Source organism: Portunus trituberculatus, chromosome 39 (assembly GCF_017591435.1).
Source record: "Portunus trituberculatus isolate SZX2019 chromosome 39, ASM1759143v1, whole genome shotgun sequence".
Classification (NCBI taxonomy): domain Eukaryota; kingdom Metazoa; phylum Arthropoda; class Malacostraca; order Decapoda; family Portunidae; genus Portunus; species Portunus trituberculatus.
The window spans coordinates 6630648-6652068 of record NC_059293.1 but is presented as its reverse complement, the minus strand read 5'-3'; the positions used below and the strand labels follow the sequence as shown (position 1 = coordinate 6652068).

Genomic DNA, 21421 nt, shown 5'->3' with positions numbered 1-21421 from the left:
CAAATACAAAAACAACAAATTTTCTAATCTCTCTCTCTCTCTCTCTTTTTCTCCAAAGAGAGAAGCGTCCACTTTCCTCTTCGAAGGTGATATAGTGACTAAAAAATAGCAGCATAATACACAAAGACGACAAGTATGACAAGCTTGCACGAGTTTCCAGCTCGGCGTGGCACTACCACCCGTATATCATACAGGCAGGCTTTTTTAACATCCGGCGCGAAGGGGTTAATGAAAATAAAAATTATAAAGTTAAACATTTAAGCAGTTTAATTTAAGACTAAGTCATTAAAATGTACACTAATGTATGTATGTACGTAACTTTATAATGTTGATGATCTTAAATTTATGAAGGGAGGGAGAGTGAAACGGGAAAGACACTAACCAGCAACCTGTGGAATGTAAACAAAGGGTGCATCATTGTATCACATACAAAACTTATGTACTACATTTTCACAAGGCTTTCCATTTTATCCATTGTACAGTCACGAGTTCAGGTGGTTCTTTTAGCTTGCAAGGAAGATACGGTCTCACCAGCCTTCTTAATAGGGTCTGCTGACTTGAAAATAGTAGAGACAGTAGATGGAGTCAAGCCATGGTGGCGAGCAATACTATTAGTTTTCTGGCCTCTCTCGTGTCTGTGAATAATATCCACCTTCACTTTGAGAGTAAGAGACTTCCTTTTCTTCTTAGCAACGCTAGGAGACATTGCAGGGCTGGTTGCAGGGCGTTTTGGTGGCATGTTGAGCATGAGATGATGAGCCGGTGCTGGACCATATTTTTGTTTTGAACTAAGAGCGGGGAAGGGTAGAGCAGTCAATGGTGCGCAGTTTGTCCACGAGAGGCGCTGGTGTATTCAAAGGCCTGTCAGCTTGCGTGATACAGCGGGGCTTTCAAACTTGGAAAAAATTACCTGGATAAAATTTCGTTAAAGCGAGTTTGGTGTTTGTTAAACGAGCAGATGGTAGTAAAAGGAAACGTTCATTGTAGCAAAATTTTGTTGTGTGAACATTCATTAAGCAGGGGTTGCCTGTACTTTTCTAAGGTTACTTTGGACTTACATTCATTAGATCTCATCAGTTGGTGGGTTAACAACATTGATTTTCAGACCAGGTCTCTGTATCTTTCCCCTCCTCACTTTGAGTTGTATTCCGATGCTTGCCTGACAGGCTGGGGTGTGTCTGTTGAACATTCTAAGACAGGGAGCCACTGGACTCATAAAGAATTATACCATATTAATTGTCATAAGTTCCCTTTGTAAGGATTGTAGAAACAGGCATATTCGCCTTTGCTCTGGCAACTCCACTGCTGTTGCTTGCGTGAACTATTGCAAAAGCACTAAAGTTAATCTTAATACCTTAATAGGCAAGATTTTTTCTTGGGCAGAGTCATAAGGTATTACTTTATCGGCAGAGTATGTCAAGGGACTTCATAATGTTGAGGCTGATAGAAAATCTAGAGTGCATAATGCAGATACCAAATGGATGTTGCAGTCCCATCTCTTCAGGAAACTACGTCAGGTCTTTTTTTACACCAGAAATTGACTTACTTGCGTACTTGGCTTCTTCAAGTGGCCACATGCATCTTGGAAGTCAGACCCTGCTGCAGTATATATTAATGCCTTCACCCTTGACTGTCCAACAAGAGTTTATATGCTTTTCCTCCCTTCAGCTTGATTTGCAGGGTCCTGAAGAAACTACCGGAATCCCAGGCCACCTTTCTTGCAGTTCTACCACTGTGGCCGACTCAGGCATGGTTTCCGATGGCTCGCTGCCTACTGGCTTGACCTCCCCTTTCTCGTTTCTCGACACTGCTTGACTCTGCCACAAGACCCCTCTTGCACACATCCATGGGCTCACAAGCTGATACTGGCTGCAATGCTATTATCAGGAGATCCTATGAAAACCGAGGACTTTTGCCTGAAGCTGCCCAATTTCTTCTTGGATCATGGAGGAAGGGAACTTTATTACAATATGGGTCATATATCAGCAGATGGGTGTCTTTTTTGCCTCAGCAGGGAAACTGATCTGTTTCAGCCACCTGTAGTTTTCCTCTTGGACTACCTCTTGCAAGAGTTTAGGAATGGGAAAGGACGTAGTTATAGTTCTATGAATACCATGTGTTCTGCAATTTCAACAATGACTCAGATTGATGCTAGGCTTGCAAGACAGCACCCACTAGTTGCTTGGTTCCTGAAGTCAGTCTTCCAGGAGAGGCCTTCCCTTTCCCATTGTCAAACCTTGGAACCTGACGTTTTACTCACTTATATAAAATCTATGGGACCTGACTCTAATTTGTCAAATATTCAATTGTCTTGGAAACTTACAGTTTTAATGTTGTTGCTCTTTGGGCAACACGGCCGGACGTTACATTTATTAGACATCAAGAACATTGTTACCTACTTTTTTATTTTTGTTACTGCTACACATGAAATGTCATTACCTATGTCTGGCACTGGGTGTACTACTAGACTACATGCTCTTCAGCATTCAGGGAACTTTGTGTTTAATTCTTCCATTGACTAATGAGTTTTTTTAGTTTTAGCTCGTTGAAGGTTGGAGGAATCATTCTAAAGATCTCATTGGATTTCTCAGTGACGTCAATTTAAATTTTGTGAAGTGAAATTGTTAGATTAAATGAGTATTTACCAAGTATGAAGTTTGACTGTAATTTCATGAACATTTAAACTGAGTCACTGAGGTTTTACATGCCCACCCTGACCCACCCTATGCTGCTGGTTTCCCTTTTGGGGTCTTAAATGTTCTGTACTATCTTTTTGTCCTGCATCACTTAAGACCAGTGCATCAAACAGACGAGGCAACATCCCAAGCAGCATTGCTTGCAACAGCCAAACCTAAACAAATTATGAAAACACAGAATTTCTTTCATAATTTTAGTTTCACAAAAGCTGTAGACTTAATGGTGGAATGTTGGCCTTTTGCCAATATTTTGCATGCGTCGAGGAAGAAATGAGTGATGGTGAGCTCAGTACAATACAGGAGAGACAAAGTGTAGTGGTAACTATGGACTCACTCCTTCAGGTGGACAAAGTGTACCCATGGGTGGGTTTGACATTATCAGTGCTAAAGATATGTAAGACCTCACTGGAGTCTTGAGGCTGCATGCATAACACTGACAGTAGGTAGACATAACTGAAACTTGTCAAAGTAGCGCCAAACTCTGGATAGTAAGAATTTAGGACTAAGTGCCAAACTCACTTATCAAAGACAAGGAAACAAAGAATGCAATACTGTATAATCTAAGAAAGAAGTTCATGCATGTAAGTAAATTACATATCATGATCTTGCAAACCTTTAGTGCTCCAATATTTCTGAATTTTTGTGATCAGGCTTTCAATTCCATATCCTGTGTGGGCAGAGACCAAAGCCACATGTTTGATAGAGGCTTGGCTTAGGGGTGTTTTTTCAATAGAGGCAATGAGGGAGTCCTTCACTTTCTGGTGGTGGTTTTTCCCATCAGATGGAAGAAGGTCTACTTTATTTCCCACAATCATTACTGGCCTGGAGGTCCCTGAAAGAAGAATGTGTGTCAAAAAATTTAAAATAACTCTATTAACCAATGACTTTGTATTTAGGCAACTTCTTAAGGTAGAGCAATGCTAAATTTGACTACGAGGCAGACATATGTGCACCTGTACAGTCTGTTCTCAAACTTGCCAAAACTCCTTCAATAGAAAATGTCAAAATCTTTTGAGATCCAACTTCTATAGAGACTTCTGGTATCTGACCAAAAACATCTCCAATAACTTTACTTTTTCATCTCTCTCACCTTTCTTTCATCCTGATAGCACCACTGGCTGAACTCTTCTTTCAAATCTTTGCTAAAAACTCTACCTTGGATAATTCTGGGCTTGTTTCTCCCTCTCTTCTCCCCACTAACTATTTAATTTTTTGTAATTATGTTTTCCAAGCCCTAGCTGGCCTAAACCCTTGGAAGGCTTATGGACCTGATGGGGTGCCTCCTGTTGTTCTCAGAAACTGTGCCTCTGAGCTTGCATTTTGCCTGGTCAGACTCTAAACTCTGTCTACTGACTTCTATCTTTCCTTCTTGCTGGAAGTTTGCCTACCTCCAGCCTGTTCCTAAAAAGGCTGACCATTCTAATCCCTCATATTACCATTCTATAGTTTTAATTTCTTGCTTAGCTAAAGTTTCTCAGAATCTATCCTCAAAAGGAAGATACTTAAATATCTATCACTTCACAGTCTTCTATCAGATCGCTAGTGTGACTTCCATCAAGGTTGCTCTACTGGCAGTCTTTTAACTCCTTAGTGAGTCCTTGTCATCCTCCTTTAGAGATTTTGGTGACACTTTTAATGTTACCTTAGATGTATCAAAAGCTTTTGATTTTCTTCTCTTTGCAACTTTATCTCAAGTTTCTTTTATGACTCTTTTATTATTACTGTTGTGGTAGACAGCCAATGTTCTTTGCCTAAATCTATTAACATAAGTATTCCTTAGGGTTCAGTCCTGTCACCTACTCTCTTTCTATTCATTAAAAATCTTCTAAATCCAAATTTCTTGTTCTATCTACTGCTACATTTATGATACAATTCTACACTTTTTTATGTCTTCTCAGAGATAACTAATCCTACAGAAAGGCAACAGATCATGCTGAGATGCTATAGAACACCTGATTTCTGATTTTTCAAAAAATTCATGATTATGGCAGAAAAAACTTGGCAGTGTTCAATGCTTCAATAACTCAATTCCTTCATCCATCAACTTGACACAACCTTCCAGAAAACTATCCTCTCTTCTTCGATGACACTTCATCTGTCTCCCCTTCTACATTGAATATCTTATGTCTGTCCTTTACTTATAATCCATGCTGATGATACCATCCTACACATTTCCCTGTCTTTTAAGAGATGACCAACCCTTCAGGAAGTAAACTGATGATGTAGGGATGCCACAGAATGTCTGATCTCTATCAAATTTCTAATTGGGGCAGAAAAATATCAGTAGTGTTCAATACCTCAAAAACTCAATTCCTCCATCTATCAATTAGACACAATCTTTCAGACAACTATCCTCTTTTCTTCAATGATGCAGCAGCAGCAGCAAGAACAGTGAACTTATGAATGAGAGAGTTAAATCAGTTTCTAATGAAGAGGGAGAGTTCATAGAGCCAAGCAACCAAGCAAAATAAGAAGGATTAAGAAATATTGTGGTGAAAAACAGAAAATTAGTGAATTACTAGAAAAGGTGGATGTAAGAAAGACAATGGGGCCAAATGGAATGTCAGGATAAACACTGAGAGAATGTTAAGAACAACTGGTAGAACCAATTTGGGATGCAATCAACAGCTCTCTAATGGAAGGGAAGGTACCAAAAAAATGGAAAAGAGCAAATATAGTTCTGATACACAAAGAAAAAAAAGACTGAACCCCTACATTACAGACTTGTGTCACTAACTATTATTGTGGGAAAGATGTGTGAAATTGTTTTTAAAGAAAAATGGTTGAAATATCTTAAGGGAAATTAAATAATTTATAACTCCCAATTTGGTTTCAGAAAAGGAAGATCATGCATAACAAATTTTTATTCAACACTAAAAGATGAAGTACCAGGCAGAGATTGATGGATTGACATGGTTTATCTAGATATTAAGAAGCCTTTTGACAGAGTACCACATAGAAGACTCCTGTGGAAAATAGAACACATGAAAGGAATAAAGGGAAATATCTTAAATTGGATAACAGACTATTTAACAGATAAGGAAATGAGGACAATGATATGAGACACCCCATCAAGCTGGAGCACAGTTACCATTGGCATACCACAGAGTTCTGTGCTGGCACCAATTATGTTCTGAGCATATATCAATGATAAACAAGAGGGTTTCAATAGCTACATAAGTTTGTTTGCAGATACAAAACTTTTGAGAATAATAAGCAATATCAGTGACTGTATGGAATTGCAGAAAGATATTGACAAGATCTGGGATTGGAGTCAAAAGTGGAAATAAGAATCTAATATCAGGAAATGCCATGTAATGAAAATGGGTAAAAGTAATAGAAGACCTAAGATGGGAATATAAAATAGAATAGATTATAATGAAAAGGAGTAAAGTGAAAGACTTGGGAGTGATTATACAAGACACCCTGACTACTAAAGACATATAAATGGGTTATTCGCTTCAACATACATGACACCAACTAATATCAAGGTGACATTCAATTACATGGATAAGAGTATGATGAAAAGATCATAACCACTATGAGACCTAGACTAGAACATGCACCAGTGGTATGGTCACCATACAGGCAGAAAGACATCAAGAAAGTAGAAAGAATCCAAAAGACTGCTACAAAGATTGTCCCAGAAATAAAGGATCTTCCCTATGAAGAAAGACTGAAGGAAATGGAATTACCAACTTTGAGGGATAGACAGGAGAGTTGTTTGAGGGATAGACAGGAAGGAGGAGTTCTAATAACAATGTATAAGTTAGCAAACCATATAAAAAAAAAGAGATAAACAAGACCTGGTAACACTGATGGAGATTGGATATAGATGAACAAGAGGACATTCCAAGATCATGAAAAGTAAGTGTCTGAGGAGCATTAAGAAGTTCAGTTTTCCACATAAGATGGTGGACATCTGGAATGGATTGAGTGAAGTGATTGTAACAACAAGTGTGTACAAATTTAAGGAAAAGTTGAATAAATGTAGATATGGAGAGAGGTCATTATGAGCCCCGCTCGAATGCTGTAATATAAAACTAGGTAAATACAACTAGGTTAATACACGAGCATGACACTGTACAGAGTGGATGTGTAAACAACATTTTTTATATATGCAGGACTACCAAGCCTAAAAGGTGTGGTGATGTATTGCAGGAGAGAGGACTAGGCAGGTGATCCTGTCTCCTATGATAGTTTAAAATTTTTAAAATTTTTCGTGGGAAGACTGAAAAAAGTATGGAAAGGGAAAATAAAAATGGAGCTGTCGCCAATGTAAACATGGGCAGCAGGCCAAGGATTATGTCAGTTGGCAAGATTCTGCAGGGACAGGGAATTTTCTGGATTCAAGGAAGAAAAAACTAATATGGATCATCACAGTGGAAAATGAAATCAGATATCTGAGTGAGATGATCACTGTGGTATTTGAGAAGCAGAATCAGCTGATCACACAAAATACGGTTAAAATGAACACTGAGATGAAGGAAACTCAGAATGAAATAAAAAGGGGAGAACAACAACCTTAAGGGCAAATGTCAGAATTATGAACTAGTATTACAAGGAATACAAGAAAAGATAATCACTAATGAGGGGGACAGCAAAAGGAATAAGTGAAACAAAACTGCAAAAATGGAAAAAGGTCTGGGAAAAAGAGCAAGAAGAAGAAAAAGTTAATTTTGCAGTAGTGAAGCAACAAATAAGAGAAAAAACAGAGGACACAGTTATACAAGTGATCAAAGAAAAGGAAGAGTTAGTGAGATACGGTAGACAAAAAGAAGTGTATGGTTACATGTGGACTAGGAGAAAAAAAATCCAGAGCAGGAGGATGAGAAAGAGATGGTAAAACAAATTATCTCAATGGCCTACGATGAAAAACAGCCTTGAAAAAGAAATAGAGGAAATATACATACTTGGTAAATATAGTAAGGGGACTAAAAGACCACTAAAAGTTAAAATGATATCACCAGTAGGAGTAGAAGAAATATTGGCAAGGTCTCGAAAGGTGGCTGGTAAGGCAGAATACGGTAATACCTCGAGATATGAACGCCCCAACATACAATTTTTTTTATATACAACGAAAAATTTCATATAATTTACGCCTCAAAATACGAAGATATTTTTAAGATACAAACAGCCATCGGTAGGTGGCACAGCAATCGCTCGGCTACCCATGTCTACCTGAACATTCAGCCCACATTGTGCATCGCTGTTCATCCTTTGTGCATGTATGTGTCTGTGCTCCTCAGCAGTGTATATTTTTTCTTAAGTTTTGTGAACCCAAGACCTCATGATCATGGGTCCCAAGAGTAAAAGTTTGGAGAGAAACACAATATAGCCTGCATTCACACACTGATTACACCTGGAAATTCAATAAACCAGTGAGTAAAAATGGTGTTCTGCCCACAAGCAACTCTTCCTCTTTGCAATGCAAAAAAACCAGAAGTCTCTAGATGCTATGGTTACCAAAATATCACAGGTTGAATGAGGTGGTATCATCGGTATACATGGCATTGTGTCCGATCGGGTTCAGCGGCCTTGGCTAGAGCGATAGAAAATGGACCTCTTGTATCCTCTCTCTCTCTCTCTCTCTCTCTCTCTCTCCTGTCATCTGTTCTGATACCATTCTCATTCAAAAGTTGTCTCCCTGCAACATGGCAACAGATCTGAGGTGTAGAAGTAAGGCACGCAAGAAAGGTGGCGGAATCGGACACCATGAAATCACTGTCGCTCCCACCATCCATCGTGAGAGTTGGTGACACAGTGACGTATAGCATATGTTTACTCCTGATAAGTGTTGCCAGCTCACAGGCAAAGAAAACGAGAAGAAAATAACCATAATATAGACATAAAAGCCTAAACGTCTATCGATGTGCCCCGAGTCTTGTGTGATGAACGTCTATCGACATGTCCCAAGTTTTGCGCATTAAGTTGTTATTTTGGGCAATATAGTACATTTATATCATGTATACAATAAACATTGTATTTATCTTATATTAAATCAATATTTAGTTGGTATTTAAAGCATGTTAATTTTTTGGGGTGGTAAAGAACGAATTAATTCTATTTCCATTAATTTCTATAGGAGAAATTGATTTAATATACGATTTATTTGATATACAATGGTCGTTATGGAACGAATTAAATTCGTATGTCGAGGTACCACTGTATATCAATATTTGGATAAGGAGAGATATGAATCAGGAAGAGAGGGAAAAAGAGAGAAAACTAAGAAGTGAAGCTAAGGAAAAAAAAAAAACAAGAGAAGGACAGAGAACAAGAAGAAATTCTAATGGAGAGTGCTAGACATGATGCTGAGGAAATGGTATTTTTGGGAAGGGGAAGAGAAATATTAAGTCATGAATATAAATACAAATAGATTTATATTAGGAAGCATTGAGGTGAAAGATTATATAATGGAAAAAAACATGGTATATATATATATATATATATATATATATATATATATATATATATATATATATATATATATACATACACTTAACCCTCAGCTATCGCGCCCAATTGGGGCCGAAATAGCCGCGCCATAGCCGAAAACGCGATAGCCGAATCAATCTTGGCGGGAAGGTGGTTTTGGCCAATGAGCGCTCAGATATCCCATGATGTCATGGCTGGGCGCGCGATAGCAGGCATCTGAGGTCGCGATAATGAAATTTTAGTAGCTTTTCATGGGTGCGTGATAGCAATAAAACGCGATAGCTGAAGGGTTGACGCGATATATATATATATATATATATATATATATATATATATATATATATATATATATATATATATATATATATATATATATATATATATATATATATATATATATATATATATATATATATATATATATATATATATATATATATATATATATATATATATATATATATATATATATATATATATATATATATATATATATATATATATATATATATATATATTATTACGGTCACGGCTGCGGTTAACTGCTACAGCTTACTAGAGTGTTATCCTGGTGAGGTCGCCAACTTTCTTATGGTCAGTACAGTGGGGAATACAACACTCCACCGAGTCCCCACTAGTATAAATCACAGCAGCCGTAACCCTCAGGTTCTTTAAAGGTCGCCAACAATGTATAACTTCCCGCACTGTAAGGGAATCTCCTTAGCAACTCCTTCTCCTCCTATACCCAACCAAGTAGAATTTATAAATGGTAGATGTTATGTGTAACAGGGCGAGGCTTTAATACCCCGTAGAGAAACCGCCCACAAGGACAATTCCACCCACTTCTCTATGAAGTATTAATGCCTCTCCACACGCCTTGCCCACAGACTGTGATAAATCAAAGACTGGGACAACACGCGCAGTATATTACTATACTATCTATTACTACGACAAGTGCTTCCTAACACCTGTCAGACTGACACCCCTAGCTAAAACTACTACAACATATGATGTGTACAGCATATCTGGTGGTGTACACACAAGCCCAGACACCCCCTACGGGTGACAACAGCCATACAAGGGGTCCAGATACTCGTCACAGACTAATCTGACGGACGAGAACCACGTATAAACTGGCCGACAGCATGAAGCTTCTCAGCCTTCACTAGCATGTGTGGCTACAACCACTACAATACAGTGTACTACTGAAGCTATACAAAAGATGATGGGAGCACACAGCCACCCACCAAACCCCACTGGTGACTACAGCCACCTACAACAATCAAGACGAGACCCTAACGCGTCTATCCGCGCCGCCACCACGAGTGGACGAACGCCCGAGAAGTGCAGCCAACTTGCCACGCTTCTCTCAGAACAACAACCCGCTGTTCTACAGCCACGGTCTACAAGTAACAAGCCAGCTACTCAAACAGGAGGGCACAACTCCCAGACCGATGACTAGTGAGCACCTAGAGAAGTCCAGCAACACGAATCTCCCTACCCTGTGCCAGACCGACGAGAGTCCGTGTCCACCTCAGCTGAAGACTACCTTGGTACTGACTCGCTCGCCAGACAACGAGAAACAGGGAGAGGGAGGCGGGTTGTCTGCTCAACAGAACAGCCCGAGGGGCCCGCGCTGGGTGACGTCACACATACGCATATAATATGATTAAATAAAGGGGAAATAATGCAGTGTCCCTCACAATATATATATATATATATATATATATATATATATATATATATATATATATATATATATATATATATATATAACACACATGGTACATACTGTATATAACAAAAATAAAGTTAAGTGAAGATGTCTAACTGAATTTTAAAGAACAGAGATAAAATGTTTGGAGGAGAGATAGAGAAGGGAAAAAGAAAGAGAAGAAGTATTGATAATGGATCGAGAGAATATCTTTTTAAGGATGTACAGTATGGAGATGGACTGGCAGAGGTTTAAAGCATAACAATTAGGACCAACAGGAGGGAAAGGAAGAGTACCATAGTAACATATGTCCCACAGAAGACTAATATATGGAGGTTTGATGTACACAAAGAAATACAAATGGAAGTGCTAAATTGCCTGGACAATATGTTAAGGAAGGACAGAAAAGTGTTACTTGTGGGAGATTTAAACTGCAAACATTCAAATTGAGATGAATTGGATGTAAACAGTCATGCTAGACGTTAGGGGAAAAAGTGTTACAACTTGCAGTGGTAAACACATTGTACCAATGGATGAAGGAATATACAAGATATAGAGGGGAAGAAAAACCATCTGTACTGGATTTGGTATTCAGAAAAAAAAAAACAGAGCCTTGTCCAATTATCAAATATCATAGCTCAATGCATAAAAGTCATCATGTGGTTTTAAAAATTGAATTAGAGGATCACAAAATTTTGAAATCTAATGGACACACACAAAAAAGATTGAATCACACCAAAACAAATTTTGAAGGATTACGCAATTGCATTGTTGGTATTGATAGGGAGAAAACTATGCAAGGCAAGACACTCCAACAGAAATATGAAATATTCCTAGACAAGTATAATGAGGGAATAAAGAGATATGTTCTTGAATACAGAGTAAAAGAGAGCAAACACACATGGTATAATGCTATATGTGCAAAAGCTAAAAAGTGTAAGGATGTGGCTTGGAAAAAATTAAGAAAGCAGTGAAATGAAGTAAACAAGGAAGAAGTATAAAGAGGCACATAATGAATATATTAGGATAAGAAGAGAGGAGAAAAATTTTGAAAAGGATATAGTGAAGAGATGTGAAGAGAAACCCAAGCTTTTTTTATAAATATACAAATGGAAAAATGAAAAACAGAGAGACCATCACTAAGTTAATTAACCCGTCCGCTGTGGCACTATTTTTCAAAACATATACCGCCAGTGCGGAGGGTTTGAGCAATTTTTTTTTATTGTGGAAATGGAATCCTTGTGGTCCAAAACCAAAGAAAAATAGGTTCTAAGTACCTGTTGTATATGTAAAGTTTTGCGCTATAAACCAAAACATGTCTAAGCCAGGCATTTTCTACGCCCACTGTGGTGAGCGGTAAATACCAGCTGATTATGTTGCCATATTGGTCACCATTTATATTTTACTTTGTCTATTGCATGTATATAATGTTTTTGTACCTCAAATTGTCAAGGCATGTTCGTAATGATTATATGCGAATGCAAAAGTAATAAAAAACAATAAGATAAATGACCACATGACAGTAATACTCTTTCTCTCTCTCTCAGAATAGTATGAGCGATAGCGTATATAGTGAGGTAGATAAGTGATGTGTTGTCACAGATGAGTGACATGAGTGCTGTGAAACAGATAAGTGAAATGAGTCTTGTGTGTTGTGAAACAAATGAGTATTGTGTTGTGAATTACTGTAAATGACTGACATGAGATAAGCCTCGTCCAAGGTCATGGACATAAACAAAGCACGGGCAGTCTTCAGGGATGACTCTGTCAAAATTTGAGAGCTCGGTAACGCATTGTGAATATTCTATGAATATTTTTATTTGCCGACGCATAACGTGTGTCGTCCACAGTCTTCGGAATTTTTTACCAACGACACCATGTCGTCGTCCGCAGCGGACGGGTTAAGAGAGATAGGATGTATAAAACAATGGATTAAATGAGTGAATTTATGAATGAGAGCTTTATATCAGTATTTAATGAAGAAGGAGAGTTCATTGGGCCAAGCAATCAAGTGACACAGGATAGATTAAGAAACATTGTGGTACAAAAACAGAAAATTAAGGAATTACTATAAAAGGTGGATGTAAGAAAAGCAATGGGGCCAGACAGATTATGGAGATGGACACAGAGAATGTAGAGAATGGTGGAGTCAAATTGGTATGTAATCAATAGCTCATTAACCCTTATGTTCCGGTGATTAAACTATTTTCCAATATCCCATGACGGGTAAAAATGGTAAACCTAGAAATTATCAGAAGACTGTTTGAATACTAATAATTATTTTCTCTTTGTTATTCTGAATACAATGATGTACTTTCTAGCTCGATGTGACCTCTGAAAGTTTAGTTACTGCCTTATCAAGGATTCCTCCTCCGCCCGCTGTGTGATCCGTCAAGCAGAAACAGCTCGGTGAGCGATGACACCGCGCAAACACACACACACTCTCTCTCTCTCTCATCCTGGAAGAGAAATTGTACACTTCCAATGAGAGAGAAAGAGAGAGAGAGAGAGAGAGAGAGAGAGAGAGAGAGAGAGAGAGAGAGAGAGAGAGAGAGAGAGAGAGAGAGAGAGAGTATTCTTTCACCCCTTTTCATATCAAGTTTCAAGCAAATAACATGTAGGTATCATCTCTCTCTCTCTCTCTCTCTCTCACACACACACACATGCCCCCTTGATCGTCTTCCCAGAACACGAGAGGCATGCCTGCGTCTCCCTGAGCCACTCTGGGTTCTCAATATGATGTTTGGAGTCTGTTCTCCATCACCACTATCTCTGTCTTCTCTCTGTTCTGAGAAAACAGGTGGATCCTCTGAATCATTTTCCGAGTCTTCACTACTGCTGACTTCGCTTTCTTCAGTTTCTTTCTCATAATCACTGTCACTGTAGTGAGGCTCAGAAGCACTGCTAAATAAAAATGATCTGTCTTGTTCCATAGTGAGCTATGAACTGAGACGTCCCTTCGCTCTTATCAGGTTGCTTTCGTCACAGCGGGTTGCTGGGGTTGCCAAGTGTCGCCCTCAGAATGGGAGAAGAGCTTCGTTACCCCTAAATAAACAGAGCTAGTGGCAACACTACGGGTGGAAAAAGAAGCCAGATACTTCCATTCACCATCTGACTCGAGAAACTGCGCGTGGAGCTCAAACATGAGGCGCGAAAATTCTTGATTACGGGAACGATCGCCGTTGCTACGAACACATTGATGCAATCGTTCATATACAATCGCCGGAACATAAGGGTTAATGAAAGGGAAGCTACAAAAGGAATGGAAAAGAGCAAATATAGTCCTGATGTACATAGGAAGCAAAAAGACTGAACCCCTAATTTAAAGACCAGTGTCACTAACTAGTGTTGTGGGAAAGGTCTGTAAATTGTTATTAAAGAAAAAAGGTTAGAATAGCTGAAGAGAAATTAAATAATATATAACTCCCAATTTGATTTCATACAAAGGAAGATCATGCATAACAAATTTACTAGGCTTTTATACAAGAGCACTAGATGCAGTACAAAGGAGAGATATTTGGATTGATACAGTATATTTGGATATTAAGAACAGAGATCGACCGATGTGGTTTTTTCAGGGCCGATACCAATACCTATTAGTAGTAGTCACGGAGGCTGATAACCGATATTTGGGGCCAGTATTCATTTGCAGTGTGTGTATATATATATATATATATATATATATATATATATATATATATATATATATATATATATATATATATATATAATCAAATATAAACATATTTGATTTGCCTTATAGGTTTATTATCATGAGAAAATAGAGGGAAAGAATAGGAGGTGGGGGGAAGCATAGGAGAAATCTTTATAAATTACCATGGAAAAGGTTTTGTATGAAATTGCTCGGTACTGACAGATGGCAGCACTGCCACTGCCCTCCAAACTTTAACTCACACCACAACTCCTTTTATGTTCCTTGTTCTCCACCATGTGTGTAATCACACTGGCCTATGATATGTGGAACGCAGGCCATGGTTCTTGGTATAAACCAGGAACATTATCACACATAAGCTGGCAGCATTCTTTCTATGCTAGGCAAATGGCTCAGCAACCAAGACCAAGCCTAGTCAAAAGAAACTGGACCAAATCCATGCCGCTTATACCTTAACTGCTTATACCTCAACTTCTTATTGAAGAAAAGTAAATAAAAGAAACTAGAGAAGACCTGAGATGGGTGCGACAGCAACTTTGGAATCAGAGGTGGTTGCCATGAGCCCAAACTATCAACATGATATATATTTATTCTATTTTTCTGAGTTGATGAAATATTATTTAATATTCCAATATGAAAAATTTAGGTACATTCTTTTTAGTTTAAATAATAGGCTTTTATTATATATATTATGTTTATTTTTTTCAATGGGATAACATATGGAGAACCGGAATGGATACGAAGCCATCCCAACTTTGCTCCGTTAATCCCGGTCAAGTTCCAGCTATCTGGAGATGATGTTTCACATTCCGCGTATCATAGGCCAATGTGATAGCCTCTTAAGCACTGTGCATGCACAGCTTTCACTGCTCATTGGCTGTTACTGCAGCTCTGCTTGTAACCAATCAGATGGTGCTGTGGGTGGGACAATGCTGGAGACAGAGTAGTGACAGCAGACAGAGAGGTGCGGCTGCATCAGAGCCAAAATAACCCAGTTCTAAATTTATTTCTTATCGGCCATCAAATTCAAAAAAAGGCTGATGCCGATATGCATCAAAATGCTTAATATCAGCGCCGATATCAGCCTGGCTGATAATCGGTCGATCCCTAATTAAGAATGCTTTTGACAGAGTATTACATAGAACACTCCTATGGAAAATAGAACACATAAGAGGAATACAGGGAAATATATTAAAATGGATGACAGAATTTTCTTTATGTAGGGAAGAGGGCCAGCCAAGGGCAAAAAAAGGAAAGGATTAAGAAAAAAGGCCCACTTGAGTGCTGGATCTCTAAAAAGTGTAAAAGCATCAGCCAAAATTAGAAAGCAAATGTCCTGATATCTCTCTCTTAAAAGAAAAGTCATAGGAGTTCAGAAATACAGATGCAAGGAGGGAGTTCCAGAGTCTATCAGTGAAAGGTATGAATGATTGAGAGTACTGGTTAACTCTTGCGGTAGAGAGTTGGACAGAATAGGGATGAGAGGAAGAAGAAAGCCTTGTGCAGCTAGGCCACAGCAGGAGGGGAGCCATGCAGTTAGCAAGATCAGAAGAACAGTTAGCATGAAAAGAGTGATGAAAGAGAGATATAGATGCAACATTTTGGCAGTGAGAAAGAGGCTGAAGATAGTTAGTCAGAGGATGGGAGTTGATGAGACGAAAAGCTTTTGATTCCACCCTATCTAGTAAAACTGTGTGACTGGAAACCCCTCAAACATGTGAAGAGTACTCCATACACGGGCGGATAAGACCCTTATACAGAGCAAGCAGTTGGAGGAGCGAGAAAAACAGGCAGAGACGCCTCAGAATGCCTAACTTCATAGAAGCTGTTTTAGCAAAGGATAAGATGTTAAGTTTTCAGTTAAGATTATGAGCAAAGGACAGATCGAGGATACTTATTGTGGAAGAGGAAGACAGCTGAGGGTCATTGAAGAATAGGATATAGTTATCTGGAAGGTTGTATTGAGTCGATAGATGTAGGAGTTGAGTTTTTTGAGACATTGAAAACTACTTGATATTCTCTGCCCCAATCGGAAATCTTAGAAAGATCGGAAGTCAGGTGTTCTGTGGCGTCCCTGTGTGATCTGTTGACTTCCTGAAGGGTTGATCGTCTCTGAAAGGATGTGAAAATATGTAAGGTGGTATCATCAGTGTAGGAGTGGATACAGCAAGAAGTTTGATTAAGAAGGTCATTAATGAATAATAGAAAGAGAGTGGGTGACAGGACAGAACCCTGAGGAACACCACTATTAATAGGTTTAGGAGAAGAACAGTAGCCGTCTACCACAGCAGCAATAGAGCGGTCAGAAAGGAAACTTGAGATAAAGTTGCAGAGAGAAGGATAGAAGCCGTAGGAGGGCAGTTTTGAAATCAAAGCTTTATGCCAGACTCTATCAAAAGCTTTTGATATGTCTAACGCTACAGCAAAGGTTTCACCGAAATCTCCAAAAGAGGATGACCAAGACTCAGTAAGGAAAGCCAGTAGATCACTAGTAGAGCGACCTTGACGGAAGCAATCAAACAGAAGATTGTGAAGTGACAGATGTTTGAAAATCTTCCTACTAAGGATAGATTCAAAAACTTTAGACAAGCAAGAGATTAGGACAGTAGTTTGAGGGGTTAGAATGTTCACCCTTTTTAGGAACAGGCTGAATGTGGGCAAACTTCCAGCAAGAAGGAAAGCTAGAAGTAGATAGACAAAGTTGGAAGACTTTGGCTAGGCAAGGTGCAAGCACAGAAGCACAGTTTTTGAGAACAACAGGAGGCACCCCATCAGGACCATAATCCTTCTGAGGGTTTAGGCCAGCGAGGGCATGGAAAACATCATTACGAAGAATTTTAATTGTAGACATGAAATAGTCAGAGGGAGGAGGAGAGGGAGGGACAAGCCCAGAATCATCCAAGGTGGAGTTGTGAGCAAAGGTTTGAGAGAAGAGTTCAGCTTTAGAGACAGAAGAGATGGCAGTGGTGCCATCAGGATGAAATAAAGGAGGGAAAGATGAAGAAGTGAAGTTATTGGAGATGTTTTGGCTAGATGCCAGAAGTCTCGAGGGGAGTTTGAGTTTGAAAGATTTTGACATTTTCTACTTATGAAGGAGTATTTGGCAAGTTGAAGAACAGACTTGGCATGATTCCGGACAGAGATATAACGTGCGTGAGATACAGGAGATGGAAGACTCAAGTACCTTTTATGGGCAACCTCTCTATCATGTATAGCACGAGTACAAGCTGAGTTAAACCAAGGTTTATAAGGTTTAGACAGAAAAAAAGAATGAGGAATGTACGCCTCCATGCCAGACACTATCACCTCTGTTATTCGTTCAGCACAAAAAGATGGGTCTCTGATACGGAAGCAGTAATCATTCCAGGGAAAATCAGCATAATATCTTCTCAGGTCCCCCCCGACTGGCAGAGGCAAAATGCCAGAGGTACCTTCATTTTGGGGGATCCTGTGGAGGGATTGGAGAAATAGGACGAGATACAGAAATGAGATTGTGATCAGAGGAGCCCAATGGAGATGAAAAAGTGACAGCATAAGCAGAAGGATTAGAGGTGAGGAAGAGATCAAGAATGTTGGGCGTGTCTCCAAGACAGTCAGGAATACGAGTAGTGTGTTGCACCAATTTCTCTAGGTCATGGAGGATAGCAGAAGGCTAGTTCATCAGGATGGTCAGTGAAGAGAGATGAAAGCCAAAGCTGGTGGTGAACATTGAAATCTCCAAGAATGGAAATCTCAGCAAAAGAGTAGAGGGACAGAATGTGCTCCACTTTGGAAGTTAAGTAGTCGAAGAATTTACTATAGTCAGAAGAGTTAGGGGGAGATAAACAGCACAGATGACCTTAGTTTGAGAGTGACTGTTAAGTCGAAGCCAGAGAGTGGAAAACTTGGAAGATTCAAGAGTGTGGGAACGAGAGCAAGTTTAAGTCATTGCGTACATAGATGCAACATCCAACTTTGGAATGAAAATGAGAATAGAGAAAGTAGGAGGGAACAGAGAAAGGGCTACTGTCAGTTGCCTCAGACAGCTGTGTTTCGGTGAGGAAAAGAGAATGAGGTTTAGTAGAGGAGAGGTGGTGTTATACAGATTGAAAATTAGATCTAAGACTGCAAATGTTGCAGAAGTTAATGTAGAAAAAGTTGAGGGAGGTGTCAAGGCATTTGGGGTCGTTATCCGACCTGGGGACATTTTTGGTCCCCTCTCCAGAAGGGGACTCCGAGGTATTGATTGGAGTTCCCATCTTTCTTTTAAATTTTAATTGTCAAGTGAAGGGTGTATGTGTGGTAAGTGCATGTAGTTTTATGTGAAGAAGGAGAATTGTCTTTAGAGGGCAGGTTGTGACTGCCCCCTTGAGTTGTGAGACACAAAGGGAAATGTTAAGCGAGATCACAACTAGCTTTAATGGAAGGTTCACATTATCCCGTGAACTAGTGATATTACATCTCTCTAGAAGTAAGTTATTGTTTCGGTAGGTATCTACTACCTCCTCACTTAACAGACAGGTAAATGAGGTCAATGATAAGAGACACCTGAAAGTTAGAGCACAGTTACTAGTGGTGTACCACAGGGTTAGGTGCTAGCACCAATTATGTGCTAAGTACCATATTTGATGGTTCATAAGATGCACATAAAAAAAAAAAAAAAAAAAAAAAAAAAAAAAAAAGTCTCAGGAAATGAGTCTGTGTTCTATGAGGCCAAAGTTCAGCATTGTGGTAGTGGTTGGTGGTAAGTCTATGGCAACAGATGGTCTAAAATCAAATCCCAGACACCTTTGCATATGTAAAGAAAGTGATGATAGGTACTACACCACAAAACAACTCTTTCAAGGTAACAATATATAAAAGGTCATACTTACTGGTAATTCACACAGAATGACACCAGTCAGGAAAAATTTGCCATACATCACATGAACCAAAACAAAACACGTGATTGGTAATCTTGATCTTGAGACGGGCAAGCTTCACTGCATTCTTTATTGTAGTAATGCCGTTACTCCTTGAGGTAAGACACACTTTCATACACTTATAACTGCACCTATCTTTTAACATTCTTACCTTGCATACATGTAAAAAAAAAAAAAAAATTAAAAAGCAAGTTCACATGTGCCAATTTGTGACAAAAGATGGAAGGACAAGAGGCCATGTAAAGAAGATTAAGATAGGCAGTGTGAGAAGGATATTGGAAAATACAATTTTCCACACAGAATGGTAGAGAAGTGGAATGCATTGAATATTGAAGTTCTTACAGTACATAATGTGCATAGCTTTAAGGAAAAAAATCAGATAATGGACACATGAGACAGGACACTATGATCACCGTTCGAACCCTGTACAGTACAACTAGGTAAAGTGTTAGTGAGCTACATAGTAGGAAGCTGAGGAAGGGAAGATGTGTAAGAGATATTAAAAAGTATAGTTTCCTGCAAAGATGTGTTGAGACGTGGAACAGTTTGAATGAAGAAGTAGTGTCTGCAACGAGTGTGCATAGTTTTAAAGTAAAATTGGATAAGTGTAGATATGGAGACGGGGCCACACGAGCATAAAGCCCAGGCCCTGTAAAACTGCAACTAGGTAAATACTAGTTAAATACACACACACACACACACACACACACACACACACACACACACACACACACACACACACACACACACACACACACAGAAAGGATAGAGTGATGATAGTCGGAGACTTTAATTGTAAAGAAATAGTGTGGGAAGACTACGAACTGGTGAACGGTGGTGAGTGGGCAGAGGAATTGTTAAAGGTAGCAACAAATAACTTGATGACACAGTGGGTGAGATCACCAACAAGGTGCAAGGGACAAGATGTTGCAGCAAGGTTGGATTTGGTATTTACCAGGGGCATCTCTCTAAAAGAGGAAATTTAACATAAATGTCCCTTGGGGAGAAGCGATCATGATGTCCTAAGCTTTGAGCTGGATACGGAATTAAGCACGAATAAGATTGTGGAACGCAGGGAGGAAAAATTAAATTATATTAGGGCAAATTATAACCATATAAGGGAGTTCTTTAATGAAATTGACTGGTCCGTGGTATACCAGGAAAGGGATATGCAATTGAAATACGATAAATTTATGGATTTGTATAACTCTGCTGTGAAAAAGTTTGTGTCATATTAAAGAAAGAGGACTTTAAATAATAAACAGTGGTTTAATAGAAATTGTGAAGAAGCAAAAAAAGAACAAAGAAAAGGCATGGAAGAAACTTAAGAAAAACAGTGATGTATTATCAAGAGAAGTTTACAAAACAGCAAGGAATAGATATGTTGAAGTAAGGACAACAGCACAGAAGGAATATGAATAGAGGGTGGTGGAAAACTGTAATAGTGACCCAAAAATGTTTTACAAATTCATAAATGGAAAACTAAATATAAGGGAGGCAATAGTAAAGGTAAAAAAATGGGGAAGAAGTATATGAGGATGCTGGAGATATAGCTGAAATTTTGAACGACAACTTTTGCAAAGTGTTTACAAAGGAGGAGCATTTTATAGGAGGAAGGCCTACGGAAATAAAGCAAATGCAGGACATCATGGTTACTAAGGAAGATGTAAGGAAAATTATAAGCAATCTGGATATTAATAAATCAATGGGGCCTGATGGCATATCTGGGAGGTTGCTAAATGAAAGGATCAATTGTTGAACCCCGTATTTGATATTGTGGAAACCTTCATACGAACAGGATTAGTCCCGAAAGAGTGGAAAAGAGCTGACATTGTGCCTATATATAAGAATGGTAGTAGGATGGAACTGCTAAATTATAGACTAGTATATTGTGCAAGGTATGTGAAGAAGTAATTAACCCCTTCACTATGGTGACGCCTATGTGGGCGTCATGAAGCCCCAGTAGCAAATACGGTGATGCCTACGTAGACGTCATATT

At 38.9% G+C, this 21421-nt stretch overlaps 1 protein-coding gene across 3 annotated transcripts in view; it reads right to left on the bottom strand.

The window, feature by feature from the left end:
• LOC123515648 (nitric oxide-associated protein 1-like) overlaps window positions 1-21421 on the bottom strand; it is a 267601-nt gene that overhangs the window by 212275 nt on the left and 33905 nt on the right. For 2 of the 3 annotated variants that reach the window (XM_045274465.1, XM_045274466.1), the window contains exon 4: window positions 3310-3528. The exons of the other annotated variant lie outside the window; for it this stretch is intronic. In XM_045274465.1, coding sequence (XP_045130400.1) covers window positions 3310-3528 — 219 coding nt within the window. The remainder of the gene's footprint in view (window positions 1-3309; window positions 3529-21421) is intronic. 3 annotated transcript variants of the gene reach the window in all.